The sequence below is a fragment of the Buteo buteo genome, chromosome 14 (genome assembly GCF_964188355.1).
Source record: "Buteo buteo chromosome 14, bButBut1.hap1.1, whole genome shotgun sequence".
Taxonomy (NCBI): domain Eukaryota; kingdom Metazoa; phylum Chordata; class Aves; order Accipitriformes; family Accipitridae; genus Buteo; species Buteo buteo.
The window spans coordinates 3351201-3371226 of NC_134184.1; the positions used below are offsets into that span (position 1 = coordinate 3351201).

The 20026-nt window shown below is 38.3% G+C and overlaps 1 protein-coding gene across 5 annotated transcripts in view; it reads left to right on the top strand.

The window, feature by feature from the left end:
* The window catches only part of FGF14 (fibroblast growth factor 14), a 247702-nt gene that overhangs the window by 141349 nt on the left and 86327 nt on the right, over positions 1 to 20026 (top strand). For all 5 annotated transcript variants that reach the window (XM_075045898.1, XM_075045901.1, XM_075045902.1 and 2 more), the window contains one exon: positions 6015 to 6118. In XM_075045898.1, coding sequence (XP_074901999.1) covers positions 6015 to 6118 — 104 coding nt within the window. The remainder of the gene's footprint in view (positions 1 to 6014; positions 6119 to 20026) is intronic.

Consider the following 20026-nt stretch of genomic DNA (forward strand, 5'->3'; position numbering starts at 1 on the left):
CTTCCACCCGTCTTCTGCACTCTTCACTGTCCCTGACGCCTGTGAAAGAGTTCTCCTCATGCACTGACCATCTGAGTAGCTGGGTGTCGGAGAAGCCGCAGTGAGTGAGTAGCGAGGGACAGAGAAGAGAAGTGATTTCTTGTTCATCTTCAGCAAGGACACTGTTTGAAGCTTAGTCATGCTGCTACCTTTTGTGCTGGTGCACTTTATTCTGTCTCAAGGAGTTAGAGGAGTGCTTGAAGTTAAAATTCCCTCAAGTGCATATATCGTTTTGTACTCACTTTATATGTATGTCAGTAAACATAAGTTACACACTATTGGACTCTCAGTCTTACAGAGAGGTAGCACAAAGTAAGATTAAGATGTAGTCTGTTCAAATTGAGTGGTTCTCTTCACGCTCACTTTTTGTTTGTCTTTAAAGCTTCTTGGTAGTCTCTTTAATGTGACTTTTTGCTTCAATCTGAAGTCAAAATGAGTTTTACCAATGGTTTCAGTCAGCTGCTATAGTGCAAGCCGTTGTCCCAGCCTGCCTTAAGTTTGAGTAAAGGCTAGAGTCTGCAGAGATAGATGGCAAGATTTTCAATATATCGCTGCGCACAAACCCTTGCCTGAAAAAGGAAGAAAGATGTGACTGCTCGTAATTGAACCCTGAATGTACTTTCGTCTGCTCATGTTGGTGGCCATGCTATTAGACCCCAACCTAAATAGACCGATGGGTTTAAGTTCATTGTCTCAATTTCTTTTTATATCTCTTCCAAGTTAGTAATGTTTTGTGACAGAGTATGAATTAATGGACCTGTTGGTTAATGGTGCTGAGTTTCTTTAAATCACATCACCAGACCAAGGCTGTTAGCTTAAACTATCTTGTGTGTACAGTCTGTATTTTTTTGCCAAACTCTCAGTGATACGTGGAAAGAGGCTTTATTACATTGCTTTTCTTGTTTTAGCTGGTTTTCTCTTTTTCCTTCCTCTAATGCCTTACAGTTTCTGGTTTGTTTTTGTGGCTTGCTTGTAGTCAAAGCAGGAGTGACTGTGGTTAAAGCTGTAGGCTTGGTTACTGAGGTCCTACTCAGAGTAGCTGTCCCTCTCTAGCTTTAATTTTCTTGGATTTTACAGAGGTTCTGAGCAGTACTTGGTCCGAATGGAACTTGCTTCAGTGTTGTACATGGGCCTCATAATTATTAATTAGGAAAAACAAGCTGCTACACGGAAACTATAAAGAAATTCCATGTTGTGCTTGTAGTAATAAGCGTTACATTCCCCTCCTGTCCTCCTCCCCACCCAAACCAGCTCATTTTCAGGCTTTGGTCTATCTTCAAAGTTTTGTTTCATGCATGAAGGGTAGGTTTAGTAGGAAGACTAATTAATTTGGGAAACAGGCAATTCTGATTTTTTAATTGCTGAGATTGAAACCCTGAATCTCTTAGCCCTATGGACTATTTTGATTTACCTGAAGAGTGTAACTCAGCCAACAATCACTGAAAAAATTCAACATGAGTTATGATACTTTCCTCAATGGGTGATAAACCTGATTTTAATGTTCAAATTTTGCTGTTCTGCCCCTTATGAAATTACAGTCATGTTTAAAACAGATTAAAAGAGCATTACTCATTTGTAGCCTTATTTCATGAACTGATAAATGCCAAAGTTAACATTACCCAAGCATCTTTGATTTGGCTGAGTTGTGCACATCTCTTGGTTCTTGCTTAATTATGCAGCGACATGCTTTACTTCCTTCGTGGCATTTGGTACCCGGTAGAGCTACTATTCAAGAAATCATGCAACCATTTAACATTCCTTTATTTTCATCTTTTAATGCATGCTCCTAATGGTCTGTTTGTATCTTCCAAATTGAATACGGAAGTATTAACTTTTTAATGTCTTTCTAAAGTACCTACCACTGTCATATTTTGAAGATATTAATAAAATAATCTTCACAGCACCTTTGTAAGGTAAAGGAGATAATTAGACAGAAATAAAGCACATGAAGATTAAAACCCAACACCTGCAATGCTGTTAAATTTGGATTACTGAATATTAAATTTGGATTACTGAACTATTTGCAGTCTGATTTTTTGCACTGTTTTTTACTGCAGTTTGTCTTCAAAGAATTACACAGGCATTTAGACATCTATTTACATCACCTTTGGGAGTTAGTTAAGCCTGTTTCTCCCATCAGTATAATCTTAGTGTGACAGGATCAATGGAGGCCATGGTCAGCCATACTAAAAGTATGTTTTAATTACATCTTTTGTAACGTCAGGCAGGTAGAATGGGTTTGCTCCATAAGAAATAGATGGACAGAACTCTGAATAGCAACCTCCCTGCACTCATTGCCAATGGAAAAGATATTCTGATTGAGTCGTCATTTTGCCTGTAGGCCTGCAGATGGAAATAAATTAAAGAAATAGTTGCTGTGATCTGATTACAGATTTGGTGCTGTGAGAGGTTTTGTTAACTGACACCAGGGCAGTGCACATGCAGAACAGACAGCAAGTTTGTAAGCCTGAAGCAATTGGTCTCTAGCAAGCTTCTTGAGAGAAACAGTGATCTGTAATGGCAATTTTCTTGTAGCTGCAAGTCAGTCTTACCTAAGCAGACTTTCACAAGGATATGGAAATACCTGATTTCAGGTATTTCAGATTTCAAGTGGATAGACTGTGATGGTATTGCATAAAAAAAGGAAAAAGAAATGTGGTGGGTTTGTGTTTTGCTCAAAGGAGGAGTTACTACCTATCAAAAAGGGGACTTTAACTTTGCCTAAAACTTTTGGAGGATTAGAATCCAACTCAAATTTGTTCCTGCAAATCCCCTCCACGACACCTAAAGCAATCTTGTGTGTGGTGGGAGTAGGCCTGCAGGTTTAGGGAAAGGAAGAGAAACCATTGGCTTTACAGTCGTGGTTTAGACAGAATACAAAGCAGAGCTGAGGGAGCGTTCACAGGCTCAGCGCTGACAAGGAGAAGGGGGTTTACACGGGCCATTTTTGCCGATTGGTTCACTTGATTTCCCTGATGTTCCCATGTTTTACCTATAGTTGGATTTGCCAGGCTTTATACTTGAGTGTGCAGCACGGGAGCGCTGAGCACCGGGCAGGGACCTCACTCCCCGCTTAGTTTTGGGTTTGGATCCTTGTCTTAAAGATAGAGGGAAGCTGGGGGCACGGTTTTTCACACCCACCTCAGGTAAGGGCATAGCTTTGGCTGTGCAGACCCGAAATGGCAGCAAACCCTGGAAGGCTTTCTACTTCTCTCAAGACAGGTTCTTATTAGAGTGGGAGATAGCACAGGTGAATCCTAGGAAAGTTTGAAATGTGTGATTGAGCACAGAAGTCCTGCTCAGTAAAGAGCACTGCTCAGTCAGGTTCTGGAGGAAATTGAATTTCCTTTAGCCAGCTTCAGAGCACGTAAAAAACACATGCTGTGCCTTACTGGTGCGTGTTTTGCTGACCTCAGTACGAAGTACGTTGCTGAGCGTTTATCAATCAATAATTGAATGTAGACTGGCCTCCTTAGTTTCACCCAAGTCTGAAAGATTTTGTGTAAGTTACTGAACATTCTGTATGTGCAAAATTACAGCATTTCAGATCACACTCTAAAATTTTATGGTCTTAGACTAATTACAGGAGCTCTGACAATCTCCGATTAAAACTTGGTGGCAGTAAAAGATACATTATATGCCCTCCTCGGTGCTTTCTAAATTCACCAGCAACTATAAGCCGCTCTAGTAATTTTATAGGTTGCATAAAACACTGCCATATTACAGGCCTCTAATTCTCCTTCAGTGGTGGTTGGTTTTTTACTGGCTTTGCCGCTTCATTTTTATTGGTATTACAGCAAATTATATCTATGTTCCAGAAGTTTTGACTGAACCACTATGATTTGGAGTTGTTTTTCATTAGCAGTTTTCCATGGCTGACTTGTCTTTTGTGTTCACCTCTTTTCTTTATACAAGTATTGTTTATTTTTCCTTCCTGGTGTTCCCTCAATTGTTGCAGACCTCCCTCTAGCGTGGTGTTCTTATCCAGATTTCCTTCTGGAATTTCTTTTCTTCTAGAAGAAACCAAACTTAACTGCCATCTGAAACCTAGTTCTGCTGTGACAGACCCCCCCTCCACCACCCACAATAGCAGTTTTGCTGGTTTTGACATTGTTTCATTTGAGGGTAATGGCTGATTGGTTTTTTAATTTCCAAATTATATTGAACATTTGAAAGCCCTCAAGTCATACAGTGTTTAGCCTATATACGCTTAGGATATCTTGTCCGTGAGTGTCATATTTCATGGGTTTACATTTATCTTGTATAGATTAGAGAGACAACCTTGTCTCTACCCAGTACTTTTCTAGTAAACAGCCCAGTAAGATCCTAGCATGACGAAGACTTTTGGAAACTACAGAAATGAAAATGCTATATATTTGTGCTAATTCTTGTCTGATGTTATCTCTTCTATTCTTCTTTGTAAACCCATAAATCTGTTTCCCGTTCTTCCAGAGCTCTTTTGGATATATTTTTCTTTGTAGAGCTGTAGGAAGTGCTCTGCTACAACAGTTCCTAGATTTCTACTGGCTTTGTGCATTCCTAAAAAGATCTCATGTGACATATTCTTTTTTCTGTGTGACAATGTGGAAGGAAAGGGTTTCTTTTTCCATCCACTGCTATCTTTAAATTCTAGTAGTCAACCTATATTTTTTCTCAGTTGTAAAGATTTGATCATCTTCATCATAACCAATCTGTGGCTTTGTGTCCTTTGACCAACTAGGAGTTCTCACACCTTGAGGAAATGTATTTATCCCCTGCAATTACATGACCCTTTTTCTCTTCATTTGGGCTTTACCCCTGGCATTCTGATTACAGATAGCCTCATAGGGTACACTTTCTGGTGACACCTATGGATGTCCTTCCTAAATTTTGAGGAACTGTAGGTATTACTGTGTTCCTGAGACCTGGCTTGGCGGAACCATCGTCCTCACTGCATATGTTGAACACACAGGTTGTGCTTTTAGTTTTCATCCAAGGACTTGAGAATCCTTGACTCATCCAGAGCGGAAAAACACTTAGCATGAACTCTGTCGCATCCAGATCTTTTCTTCTAAGACTGTTTGATGTGTGCTTTGCATCTGATTTCCTAGTATGAGTCAGTAAACTTAGTATAGGTGTGTGCTGGCATAATTTTTAGAAGAATTGGTCTGTGTCTCTTATCACTTTTTCTTTCGTTGTTCTGTGGTGAGGCTGGTAAATGCCTGCTCTTCACACGTCTTTTTCAGACACTAATTAAAGCTGTGGCTGTTTTTATTATTACAGAGGTATATACCACTGCTAGGGTATCTGCTGTTAGCTGTTTTTTTAATTTTTTTTACCCCCAGAATATTCAGCTCAATAACATTTATGCACATTTAGAGTCAAGCACGTATTTCAATGCTTTTCTAACTAGAGTAAGCCTCTGCCATTACCTGAGGTCTGTGTACTACTGCTTATATCAAATATATCATTCACAAAAGCAAAAAAAGAATTTTATTGAAATCACAGACCCCTTGAAAGCAATCTTTAGTGAGAGCACATCTTAATCCAAAACCATAAAAATGCCTAAGAAAATAAAAAGCTACTTGCCAGAATCAGAGAGATATGTTTTCTGCAGGGTATCTCACAAGTATTATCCTTATGATTAGTCTATATTGGTGAAGGAACTGTTGGGCTCTTTGACTCTTTTCAGATTGCCTGAGATACTCATGTCTGCAGCGCTGCATAAACAACTACAGTCCAGTCGGCTGTGCTTTGTAGTTCCTAGTTAGCACTCGTGCCAATTACTGAACTATTGCAGGACTTATTGCTAGATAGATACTTAGGCTTTAATTTTAAGGATTAACTTTACTAGAAGCAAGATTTTCTGAATTAGTTTAATTTTAAAATCAGAAAAAAATTATACAGGAAGTAGTTTTCTTTCTTTTTACTAATGATGTTTATTAGAATATTGTAATAACAGTATATTCATATCTGGTCATGTTTTTTCTTCACAGCTTTATTCAACCTTATACCAGTGGGACTTCGAGTTGTTGCTATCCAGGGTGTAAAGACTGGGTTGTATATAGCCTTAAATGGAGAAGGTTTCCTCTACACATCAGTAAGTACCTTTCTGAACTGTATTTAAGAGGTACAGCTGAAGTTGAAGTCTACACAGGAATGAGATGCGTATTCACTTTTAAGAAGTTCTATAATGTCTATATATGTATATACATATAGTACACGCACCTGTGTACCCATGTATGTATGCATGCAACATATCTATAAATGGGATACAGTAGAAATTACTGTGTACTATGTATGAAACTCTGCATGTTAGCAGTCCTAAAAAAACATTCTGTAGAGCTCTTTTTCTGGTAGGCTATACTGGTAGTGTGCAATACACCACAGAGATGATTATTTTCAATTAAATTCTTCAGAATTTTTAAATAAAGACCTGCAATTATTTTCTTCATGACTTGTTGATCAGAATCCAAAAGCTGCTCCAACGGTTACTTTTATTGATAAGGCTTGCAAGTGTAACTTGCGTCCAAAAAGTCATTAACAGCCTTACAGTTTATCACCATAATCTTGTAATTGTATGCTTAGCATTATTGATTTTTTTTTATTTCAGATATCAGGAAAATAAAGAGTTCTGTGAGGGACTATATCTTTGTAGAATGATCAAAGTTTAAGAAAAAATCTTTTGAGTCACAAAGAAGACTTCTGAATAAAGTGATCGGAAAGTCCTCAGATTGTTTAAGATATTCCAAATGATTTAATGCTAATCACTCGGTGTGTTGTTGTGAATATAAAAATCCTCAGTTTTGTGTAAATTTAGTGTCTTAACCTCCTTTGAAAGGCAAACAGACTTTATATGAACAGGCAGTTCTGTCAAGTATTAACAAGGTGGCTTAAAGGATTTTTCATTACTATATTTTTGTTGCCATCTATGTTGAATTTATTTACATCGTGCATTTTCCATTTTTTAATGTCACATAGTTGCTAATTCCCCACTGAGTTACAACACACTGCTTTGTTTTCGATGTCCATTGAAAGGAAATTGGACAGATTAAGTTTCTGATGCTCTGAGGGGAAGTATTGTGTTTGTTTCAAATATACAATTGTCTTGGAAAAGCTAATTAGGAAGAAAAAATGGAACTAATCTTGAATGTCAATGTCAAGAAAAAGAGAAAATTCGTCCTCATAAAATGTCTGCTGGAAACTCCAGCAGTATGATCTAAAACATTCATTTTCTTCTGTTCAAAATAACAAATTCTATCACAAGAAAACATGAAATATTTGCTGTCAGAAGGAAGAAAACTAGAAGAAAAAACTTAGAGCAGTTAGAGAAAATGCATTGCTGACTTCCCAGTTCCATCACTCCTTGTGGGGAGTTCATTTCAGTATGATGGCATGAACAGTACTTTTTTAATGTGTTGGTACAGTTAAGAATACATTCTTGCCTAGCACTGTTTCTGAAGTGAGTTCTCAGTCCTTCAGAAAGAAATATAAATTTCAGAAAATGTACCAGTTTCCTGACGGATAATTCCACACAGGGAGGGACCCTACATGAACAAATTCTGGCAGCCACTGTGTTTATGTATTATTCTGGAAGTGTTCCAAGTTAAATGAATGGTATCATCTGGGGAAGGGAAAGGAGTGGAAAGTACAAGGCAAGATACGAAGAGATGACTGGATCCAAACTTTGAATAGATGTGAACCCAACCCTTAGAACATCATCAGGTCTAACAAGATATTTCTGTCACGGTGGGAATCTGAATTGCTTTGTTCCTATGTCTTCTTTTTGAGCAATACAGATTACTTAGGTTGTGATCAGTCTCCTGGATATAAAGAAAAGTTTATGTATAAGGAAAATGTAATCCACATGTTTAATGTTTTGCAGGATTGCATATTCTTCATTGTCACTAATGGCAAGACTTTTGGACTTGGTGACTTCATATATTCCTGTAGTTATTGGCAACTTGTTAAGTACTTCTGAATTTTGTTGTGTAAATGTTGTTATGTTTTGAGTGTATTTCACTTAAAAATTTCTTAGGAGAGTGTCTCAATCTGTCACTTTACCTTGTGTGAGGTAAGGAAATGAGTAGTTTTGGAATATACTGCTTACTCTTCCTTGTGTGGAGAATGAAAGATGAGTGGCCCATTAAGTGTCAGAGACATGACACATTAGTGTCAGTGGAAGCCTTTAGGTTTGGTATGTCTACAAAATGATTTTCAATTTACACTTTTGTCAAGTTCAAAATTAGCAATATTTGGTAATCTAATGCAGATTTAAAGGTAGTGATTTGAAAACATCAGTGCTGTAATACAGGTTTGATTGTTTCATATTAATGTATTGGAAACGTTGACAATAGATTTTTGTCTTGGCAATTGCCTGCTTTCAGCTTAGAGACTAATGCATTTGAAAATAAGAAGACAGAGCATCAGAGAGAAGTCTGTCTTCTCTCTGAGGATCAAGATGAAGAAATACTGCATGCAGAATATTTTAAATACTGTTGCTTGTAGGAAAATATTTTTAACCAATCACTTTCACTTTCTACTACTGTCTTGGTGGATTTTTTTAACTCTTTGTCACGGTTGTGTATCTGTTGCACCTAAATGCAGAAGGTGTGTGTTACATGTCATATATGTTTTTCCCTTGCCTATTCAGGAGAGGATGGGAGAAAAACATTTTCCAAGTTGTGTATGCCAACTGTCATCACTGAAAAAAAGTGCCACATAATGGGAATGCTTGTTAAAATTTACATATTGTCATGGTTTAACCCCAGCCAGCAACTAAGCACCACGCAGCTGCTCGCTTACTTCCCCCCACACCCAGCGGGATGGGGGAGAAAATCGGGAAAAGAAGTAAAACTTGTGAGTTAAGAACGGTTTAATAGAACAGAAAAGAAGAAACAAATAATGGTAATGATAACACTAATAAAATGACAATAATAATAATAAAAGGATTAGAATATACAAGCGATGCATAATGCAATCACTCACTACCCGCTGATCAACGCCCAGTTAGTCCCCGAGCGGCGATCCCCCCGCCCCCACTCCCCCCAGTTTGTATACTGGCCGTGATTTCATAATGGTATGGAATACCCCTCTGGCCAGTTTGGGTCAGGTGCCCTGGCTGTGTCCTGTCCCAGCTTCTTGTGCCCCTCCAGCTTTCTCGCTGGCTGGGCATCAGAAGCTGAGAAATCCTTGACTTTAGACTAAACACTACTTAGCAACAACTGAAAACATCAGCGTTATCAACATTCTTCCCATACTGAGCTCAAAACATAGCACTGTACCAGCTACTAGGAAGACAATTAACTCTATCCCAGCCGAAACCAGGACACATTTATTTAGATATATTGCCAATTTCTTCTAAACATTTTTAAAAAATGGAAGCATGCAGTATAGTGTAAGTAGCATTTATAGTCTAAATTGAGACCAAAGTCCTGTATAGTCCTTCTCTGCGGAATACCTCAGTGTTCCTTTTTCCATTCACAGTATATGAAATCTGTAGCTTGTGAGAATATCCTACGTGTTGATGGCTCTCTTCAGAGACTGAAGGCCCCAACTCAATTATTTTTATCATAAACTTCCCATGATGTTGACTAATTAAGCAACAGCACTGACAGGAAAGGTATTATGTGTGATCCTGCTTTCTCTCATATGGACTATTCAGTAAGACAAAAATGAAGGTACAGTGACAGACCAGTTTTACATACAGATTATCAAATGTAGATTTAGATTGTTTTCTTGCTTTGTTTTTTTTTAAAAAAATGTGGGTTTTAATGGTTGTGTCAGTTTGGGAGTCTTGGTTTTTTTCTTATTTTATTCTGCCATATTTAAGATTTTTTCAACTAATTCATAGAATTAGAACTAGAAAAAAAAAGTACAGAAATATCATAGAAGGGTGTTATGGCAGTATTTCTTTCTTAAAACAGAAGCAGAAGGACAGCGAATTGTGTAGGTAAGTCAGTCTCAAGAGCTTTTCATACCTATTTTGCCTGCTGCAGCAGTTGAGATTTGTATTCTGTCCTTTGGGGACTGATCGAGTCAGGGTCTGTAACACATGCCATCAAAGCCTTGTCAAATAAAGGAGAAGCAAAATCTTTGGAGTTTGATAGAGCTTTGCAGAATTCCTGAGAGAAAATACTTTTCCAAAATTATAACCTTATTTTTCAATACATTTAAAGTAATTATTGTGATACATTGATTCGTTATTTTCTATCATATGAGAACAAGAGCCTTTCCATGTTCAGTTTTTTCCTTGCACTTTTAAGGGTTAGCCCACTTAAAGACTATTCATTAAGCTCACTTTTTTTGAAGTTTTGGGTTATTGCATCCAACTTTATTTCTGTCTGTGTATGTATGTAAACCTCTACTTATACAGGTATATCCATATATATCCACTCACAATTAGGATATATTTATTTAGTGACAGCTTCCCAATTCTAGGTACATGTTAGTGAGCAATGAGAATTATAAAAGTGAGTTGAAATTTATTTTAGATGGATTAACAAACTGTGAATAATTCAGTATTTATGACTGACTTCATTACTGTGAAAGCTAGTTGGAGAAGCTGGATTTTTCTGCAGAGAACCATCTCAGTTACTAGCAAGATTTTTGACGTAATAGTTAGGGACTTATATGTTAAAGTCCCAAAATACACCATGCTCCTATCTCGCCTTTGGAAAGGGTGGGCGAGATAAAGTTTTATTTCCAGGGTTGATCCTGTCAAAATCAAAAGGAGTGGAACTGGCTCCATGCACTGAAAAAACAAGCGCAGCCGCAGGGATTCTCCATGGGGAACAGGTATTGCCTGCAGCAGGAAGATGGCAGCGCAGTACGTGGCAGAAGCTTTTGTTGGTTTTGATGCTAATTTTGGTCAACTCACTTTGCAAAAGGTTCAGTAGTTCAACTTTCAAGGGGTTGCAGCTTCTTGGTTTTCTTCGAGGATTTTCTGCTGTCATAGCAGGGTGAACTTAGAGGTAAAACTTATAATATGTTAGTCCATTTTATGATTCCTGTTTTCCTGAGGTGAGGATAAGTCTTCGTGGATTATATAAACGAATTTCTCTCAAGAATTACTTGATGTATCTGGGAGAGTTTGGAAGGGCTGCTGTTTTGGGGTTTTTTTTCATCGTAGGAGCAGTTCAGCAGGGTGTTACCAACATTTGGTGGCTACCAGAGTAAGGGAAAAGGGAAAAACTAAAATGTAGAAAAGAAAAAATTTCTAACTCTAAAACCCCTTTACCTGCTTGTGCTTTCATCTTTATGTTTCATTTTTAACCATTTCTTCTGCCAGCTTTCACTGAGACCTGAGATGTAGTTGAAACCAGACAGGGAGGAGTACGCCTGTGGTATGGTCAGCAGCAGATATTAAAGTCATAGCAATCCACTGCCTGGTTTCTTAGTAAGACTGATGAACTACAGAGATGCTTCAAAAGATGACTGAGCCTCAAGGGCCAGGTCCGAACTGCCTGGGCACCTCTTCCAGCGTGGTGCCTGGCCGGAGTTGTGCTCCAGAGCTCCTCTTCTGGCTACGGGGCAGCAGGAACCTCGCTGGAAGGTGTAGAGACTAAGGGAGAGACATGGCTGCGTTTCTGGGAGGTCTTACCAACTTTTTATAAAGTATTTCAGAAACTAGGGACAGCACACTACTCGCTTTATGGAATAATCTTCTTGTAAGTTGGGGGTTTGTGTTTGATCTGCCACGGTACGCAGCGTCGAGCATGTTGGAAGGGTGTTGGCTGGGTGGTCTTTCTGCGGCAGTGAGATGTCCGTCTGGGTCACCAGCTTCATGAATGAGAGAAAATATTATTATCTGTTACTAGGAAGTGTATTTGTTATCTAGCTCTGGTAACTCTCACCTGAAAGGAAAGCCTTTGAGGGTTTCTCCTGACATTTCAGCAGTTTCCCAGTGCTGGTATTTCCACCACTTCTTTAAGCCCACGTAAGTGACCTGTCTGAGCAGAACAAAATCCAGCCTCAAGGAAGAACATAGGAGCACAGACAGTACAGCCTGCAAAAGAGTGAGAACTGAATCCCTATTCCTGGTATCTAAAAGTCAAACAAAAAATAAGTTTCTGGTAGCTTTTCACAGAGCCTCTCTTTGTACCTTGGAATAACAATGCTTAGCATGTGCAGTACTGTGAAGGTTCAAAGGTGCATAAAACCTTATAATAAACAGAACAGAAGAAGTTTCAACTAAGCAAAACCAAAGAGGAAATGCAATGTTTTAAAATTCATAGTTTTTAAAAGGTTAATCAAAAAGAGGTTAATGTGACATTGAGGCAGCATTTTTCTGTTGATTTTGTGTTGTCACAGTGTAACAGTGGTTGACTTAGGTTTTGGCAGAGATTGCTCCCCATCTTGCAAGGTAGGTTAGAAATAGGAATATCTCTGTTTAGAGAGACATGGACAAATATGAGTTTGCTCTACGATTTTGAAAAGGTAGGCTTTTGTTCTAGTAGTCAGAAGTATACTGAGTAATAGAATAGCGTAAATCTTGTTGCTTTTGAGGTATCTGTGGTTTTGTGAACGTAAACACATCAGAGTGGAGTGGCTACTTTAGTAATATTGTGATCAACAGGAAACATGATTTTCTTTCTTGTGTTGGACTTATGCTTTAGGGTCTCAACCTGCTCCCACGCTCTTATCTCCCAGCATAGACTTTACTAAGACAGGGATAGGATCTTAGTTCACGTGTCATCATCTGTGTCTTGGAACTACTCTGGCACATTTTGGAGAGAGGAAAATGGGTGAATTTAATTATTTGACAATCACAGCTTCTGATAAAGACTTTTGAAAACTAGTTATGTTACCGGTGGTATTTTTAAGAGTGTAAACGCATGGACCTTATGTCAGCTCCATCAGCTAATTTTAAGGCCTTACCACTAAAGTGCTTTCTTCTGTATGAATACCTTCTTTGCATAGCCTGTTATCTTTTATTCAGTTTGCTGTTGGTTGGAAGGTGACCTATATTTGCTTCATATAACAAAAGTTTGCTTGAGAGGGGAGTAAATAGCATGTTTCAGGGCTGTGTTCCTCTGTAAGTTGGACTGCATTGCTCAAAAGGTAAACAAGTTCAGCATGTTCCAGAAGTAGTTGAAATACACTGACAGGGAGGAGGAAAACATCTGCATGGTTTATGCTTATTTATATCTGTGTTTGGAGGTAGATAATTTGTCTCTCAAGTTGCCTGCCAAAAATAAATACAGAAAATTGCTAATGTATTTATTTATTCTGTGGTGGCACTTAAGAAACAACTGATAACATAGCCCTGCTGTGTTGTACAAAAAGTGCCAGATGTCCCTGCTACAGAGTATAGTAGAAAAGGGGTATAAAATACATACTGAGTCCCTGACTTTTTTCAGTGGGTTAGGTTTTCAGTACATTTTTCGATTGAATGTGCTGAAGCCAGTGTTTTCACACACAAGATAGGGGAAAAAGGAGGCATGCACAGACACATGAGAGTTTGATAGGGCAGGAGAGAAGTGAGAAGGAAAGAGGTGAATGGAATGAGGCTGACATGAGGAGACTCTGATAAGCAGGGATTTAAGAAAGTGGAGAAATAGTGCAGCTGAGCAGAACCGAATTGTAGAAAACCCTATGATGATATCATCACTGTCGAAATGCTTATGATGATATCACCATTGTTCGAGTCCGATGCTTGCATTTGTTACTACCTCTCTGAGTCTTTCACATGCAGAAATGGCTCCTATTGGAACTACAGTTCATAAACAATGCTAGTTAAAGAAATATGCTACTTTGAATATACAAAAAGATAATTAGTACTATGAAGATACAGTATTTTAGTGTGGCTTCTTCATCTGTGGCCATTGTTTCACCTTCCTGCCATTTAAATGCTATACTGGGGGTGATAACAGAATTTGACTCAAAACTTGCAGTGATGTTTCTTGCCACTTAAACCAAATATGTGTGTCCTGTTTAGTTCATTAATGTCCACGGTATCCTTGACAGGACTTAGTTGAAATTTTTTATCTATAAGAAACACTTGCATATTTGCTTAGAATAGTTATTTTCCTTTCCAACATGTATGTCTTACATGCACATGCAAAAAATCTCTTGATATATGTGTTATCTTTCCCGAAGATTACAGAAACGTACATAAAGGCATCAAGGTTAAAAAGCTGCTCTTCCAAACTTCTTGTCAAAACATGGAAGATCACAGAGTCAGCAGCTGCAGTTGGGTATTTTTCGACTAATAATTGTATGGAAAGGAATAGTAACTGTAGGTAGGTATGCTAAGTGAGGTAATATAATCTCATGCTTCAGGAAGTAAGATGATTGCCACAGGGATCAAGAGGAACCCTTCCTCAATATATGGCATTGCTTGCTGTAGATGCGCAGAAGGAGGTTTGCCTCTGAACTAGTACGTAATGGTCGCAGCCAAAGGCTGAGCACAGGCTTGATGGACCAGCAGCTTAGTTTGTCTGTCAGATTTCTGCATCTGGCAATTCTGTCTCTCACAGTAACCTCCCTTTATTTTTGGCTAATGTTTTGTTGCATAAATACAACTACACTCTTCTGGATGTTTCTTTATTCTCAGCTTTGTTGTTCTTAGACATTTGGGGTTGTCTGTAATCCTAAACGTTGAATGCTGTCTCGCTGTGTTTTGTGTAGTCTTCCAATAGCCCTCTTGTCTTCTGTTCTTTTACGTCACTGGCAATTGTTACTACACAAGCAAAAGGATCATGTTTGAGATTTCTAATTTTCTATTCATTACTATTTAATCTTACTCATTCATTGCATCCAGGTATGAAAAGTAGCTACCAAAGATTTAAATTCTCTCAAATTTTAGACAATTATCAAAAACACGTTTCCAAAACAAAACCCTACTACTTCTTTCCATTATTGGTTAATGAATATTCAAAATATTGAAGACAATTGTAGATGGATTTTATCGTGAGTTTAAATCCCTTTCATAATAAATTTGGTTCTTATGACATAAAGAAGACCTCTCAATACATCTTCAAGATTTCTAGATAAGAAACAAAAACTAACTTTGTGTGGAATAGAACAACAACAATTAGATACACGTGGTGCTGTCTATCACTGCTGTAGCTGCATAGTTAATGCACCTTCTGTTATTCAGGACTATTTCCAAAAGTTATATGGCTAGATACCAAGATAACTGAACAGAAATGAACTATAAGCTTTTAAATATAAAGTCTGTTTTCAAAAAAAAATATTCTGGTGGGCTGAATTGGCTTTAGTCAGGCAAAAATATGCTTTCATTATGCAAGAAAAGTTCAGTATTATCTTGCAGACATGAAATAGTCAAATGCATATTTTGTTAATTTTTAATAATTTCTCTAAAACTTTTAACTGGATCAGAATATTCAATTTGTATCCCATAATGTTAACATAAAAGAGGAAAATTTACCTATGTAATGAAAGAAAATTATGCAAGCATCCTATAACTTCAGGGAGCTTGGTAAGGCACCCTACATATCCTATAATAAGATGACGTGGGCTCAAGTACGTGAGTATTAATTTATCATCGTACCTTTGCAACACAATTCTGTATAATGTGTGGTCCTTAAGACTGAGCAAAAAGAGGGATGATATATTTAACATGTTATTGTAGTGTGCAACCCTACACAATAGGGCTTTGTATAAAAGATATTTGTATAAAAGATATAAATACCAAATGCTGAAAAAAGCCACAGCAGTCTTCACCAGTGTTGTAAAATGAAAGCATTATTTGCAATGCAGTAGCCATACATGTCCTCTGAATTAGTGTTATATATGTTAAGGACTGATTTATACAGAATATCAATTACAGTTTTGGAACAAAACGGGTTTCGTATTATTCTTGATTTTTTGAGGGTCTTGTTTTACCTTGCTGTTATACACATTTATTTTCTTGTTGCAGCATATTCATTTTTTCCCTTGAATAGGCAAGTGTGTAGCTAAGATTAGTGAATGTTGGTCAGTGATAAATTTATATCCCCTGTAATCTCCCCATATGCCAAGTGCCCCTGTGGAAAAATTGGGAATGTTTCAGTTTCTTCCTTGTTGGCGAGGCAGCTTTAGCCGTGGGCTGGATCCGGCATAGAAACTTGACCATCTGGGCAGGCCCATAGAAATGCTGATTCTGCATCTCCTGACTAATGACCCCGTACCCTGGCCTCCTTCTTGTTGGCAGAGCCTATCAATCTGGGAGCTGCCCGAGGGTCTTCATGGCTCCCTGTCCTACGTGCGCGTGTTGGGGAGGATGGGGGCTGCTTCCACCAGCTTTCCCCTGTTGGGTTTTCTGTGGCCAGGGACTAGATAAGGCGTGTGTCTTTGCAGAGCTGTGATGGTCTGTGGGTGAATACGTCCACATAAATGTCTGGGATCATCTCCGCAGCCTTCTCGTTCCTGTGGGACTAAAGCTCTCTGAAAGGATAACTTGAGACCACTTTTTCTTTTTTCTTCCCTTTAGCTAAATTTGTAGTTAACTATTTGCTGATTAGAGTTCACTTCTAACACATTCATTTACATTGTGAATGATTTTTAGGTGTCTAGACAAAACTGGCTAGGAAAGCAAGCATCCAGGAACTTCTTGTATGTACTTGTAGCAAACTTCAAGCCTTGATCTCCCTCTTGGTTTCTCATGTCAAATTCCTCAATCCTCCACTTTCTCTGCTGGCAACTTTCCCTCGCAGTGATCCCTGGCATATTTCCATGGATAGTCCGTGATGATATGTGCTCATTTAGCCAAATATCATAGACCTTACAACCTACTTCTGACATTTTTCTTCGGAGGGTGTGACTCTCTCCTGCCTTCTCATCTTTCCTTCATTTGGGACACTCTTCAGTCACCAGAGAGGCAGTTTTAGGTGGAGACAGGCAGATACAGACTTCCAGGAGAAATGTATGAGGTTCATCTGTCTCGTTACTTGACCAAGCACTGGCTGTGGCGTCAGGACACCACGTAGCAATGGTGGGGCCTTTTCTGCCCATAGCTTGGTGTACTCGCATGCATCTTCAGTCAAGTAAAAGTTCCAGTTTCAAATTTGTCAAATACCGTCTGGATATTGGAGGGCTCTGAAATTCTCAGAGGTACCAAGCGTTGGCCGAATTCTGATGCTAATTACAATTGCTGATCTCATAGGTAGCAGGACTGGCATAACTGGTCACTTTCAAAAATCCCGCTTGCAAGGATTAAACCGGTGAGGTTTATTGTGCAATGTTTATTCAACATGTTCTATTCACTGTCAGGTGAGAAGCTCTCTTGACTGATTCCTGTTGACTTGAAAAGGATTCTTTTTTTTTTAGCAGACTACAAATACAGCCCTGGGGACATACTGTGTCTCCCTGAGGGTGTCTCGAAAGGAATCATAAATCTAGAAAATCAGCAGTCAAACCTGAATCCTGCACTAAAAGCATTGGAGTAGGGGTGAGTAGACGACTCACCCCACCGTGTTTGAATTCAGTTGTGACTGTTCTCTACATTCTGTTCTCCTGATATATTTGTCAGTAAACATTTTGTAATAAAAAGTGACATGATGCCACTACCTGGCAAAACATGAACCCCTGGACTTAATATGCAGGATCTGCAGGAAAACCCTGTACTTTGAGTAAGTGAAACAAAAAGCTGAAGACTTATTTTCGTCAGTGCACCTGTGGATTTCTTTTTCCAATAGCACATCATGTTGTGGATAGCTTTGGCTTATTAACAGGGTGATAAAATTTTTTAGCGTTGCCAGACATTTACATTATATTACTTAATCTTTAGTGTGACTGTGGCTGCAAAGCTGAAAACAAAGTGTTTCAACATGAAAATGACATACCAGTACTTTGCGGCTCCGCAGATGTACACAGCTAAAGACCTAGAGTTTTCCACAAAAGAGATGTGATTGCCTAATTCACCATGGAATTGTTTACTTATTGCAGAATTGCCTAACGGCTGGTGAATTTTAAAAAGATAGGGAAAGGGTTTTGTACCACAGGCACAAAACAAAATATAGCCAACATTTCAAAAGCATAATATGTTCTCTTTTTCATGTCCCTCCTGGCCAGCATCTGACTTCCATGTTGTGACTGATGTCCCCTAAGCAGTTATACCCTGTCACATTGCCAGTCAGGCTACAGGACAAAACTGAGCACAGTCCAAATCATCAGGAAAGAGAATAATATTATGAAAAGATCTACTCCTAAAAGTAGCTTAGAGGATGTTAAGAATAGGTAGAAGCATAAGATTTTTTAAATTTATTTGCCAAGTATTGCTACTATTTCTCCCACCAGTGTTTTATATTATTGGCTGAGTATGGCTTTATTTAAAAAAAACTGAGGGTTTAATTTTAATAAAATTTTAATTAAAAAGTAGACCTGCCTGCGATTAATCACATTCCACAATTCTTGTTGTATTTTTTCTTTATCCTAGAATGTGTTTGGATGTTCCCTGCCAAGGGAAGAGCAAGGGGCATGTTACTGCGATAATGTGACCATAGACTGGTCAGACAAAAAAGTAAAGTATAATTAATGAAGAATAATCTGGAAGCACTATTTCTGTAAATTATCGATGTTCTCAGGGAGATATGAACTGAAAAATGTATTCTCTCAGAACTTAGTCGCAGTTGTAATTTCATACTTACACAAGAATTACTTTTCTTTTTGCAATGGCATAGAATAATTTTCAGATTTGGTAGGAATTTTTCTATTCATTCCAGTGGGACCTGGAGCCATTGGGCTATACTTCAGTAAGTACTGGAAGGATTTGGATAAGTGTAAGCACCATTCTCATTCAACTTCTTCTTGAACAAAGTATAGCAGAAAGAATCTCTCTTTTTAATTCAACATCCAAATGCTATTACTAAAAAGTATATTTAATTTCAACCTGCATACCTTGTGCTTTTTTTCCTGCTCTGTTTTCTGGAGAACTTCTTTTAAGGCTTAGAGTAAGACAGCAAGAGGCAGCATTTGATATTCTTTTCCAACACTTACATTGTTTGTGAGGGGGACTGAGTTTAGTATTTTCTTCTTGACATTTGAAGATCAGGAGTGTGCCCTTGTCTCTTCATTTTCAAGTATCTATTGGCACCAGCAGCAAAGGAGATGAAGGAATCGGCCTTTCAGGCATTGGAAGTGACAACTTCAGAAGCATCAGCTAAGGCAATTCTATCACCCATTTAGCATTCATTTGAGCATTGAAGGTGGCCTTTGAAAACAGAAGAGATAAAATTGGTATTTCCCCTTAATACTTACAGAAATTTCACTGCATCTTTGACAGCTGACAGCATCCTGCCCTGTGCTGTCCTACTCAGAACTGTGAAAGCCACTTTTCTTCAACTGACTTGATTAGAGTGGAAGATAGATCAGCTGATTTTTGATTTTCAAAGATTATTGTATAGAGGTGACTGCTCTATAGATGGCATGTGAGGAATAGTAAGATAGTGTCTAAACTACGGTGTCCGACTCACAATTTTGGATGTATAAGTATGGCACTGAGAAAGAAAGGCAGAAGAAAGGATTAGGACTAGATGATTGACAGGTAGCTCATAGTAGGTTCACTTCAAACACTGCCAGTCATATGAAAACAGTCTCGCTAGTAAATTTTGCTTGAAACTGCTCAAGGTAAAATAGCCTCACTTGAAACTGTTGGAATTACCCTGATAGGAAATGTGGGGGTACTGGCCATGTCAGATGCAGTCAAGATGCAAAATTCACACAATGTGTCCTTTTATTCTGGCAGATCACAGATTTTGTTAGCTGTGAATAGGCACATTCCGTTTCATTCGTCTGTAGATACACCAAACTCAGAAATATAGCATGGAGTTCTGCAGTCCTGGTCTTAAAAAATAAATGAACTATAACCTTGTTATCCTCATAAGTTCAATAGGCGTATTTTTGTGTGAGCCTACAGTGGTAGAAGTTTCTTGGACAGATTTGTGGAATGAAGCATTAATCGTGGAAATGTGAAGAAAACTGAAAAGTCACAAAAGAAGCCCATGAGTGTAACTGTTAACTCACGATATTACTGGATAAAGGAATGATGAATAACAGCTGTGAT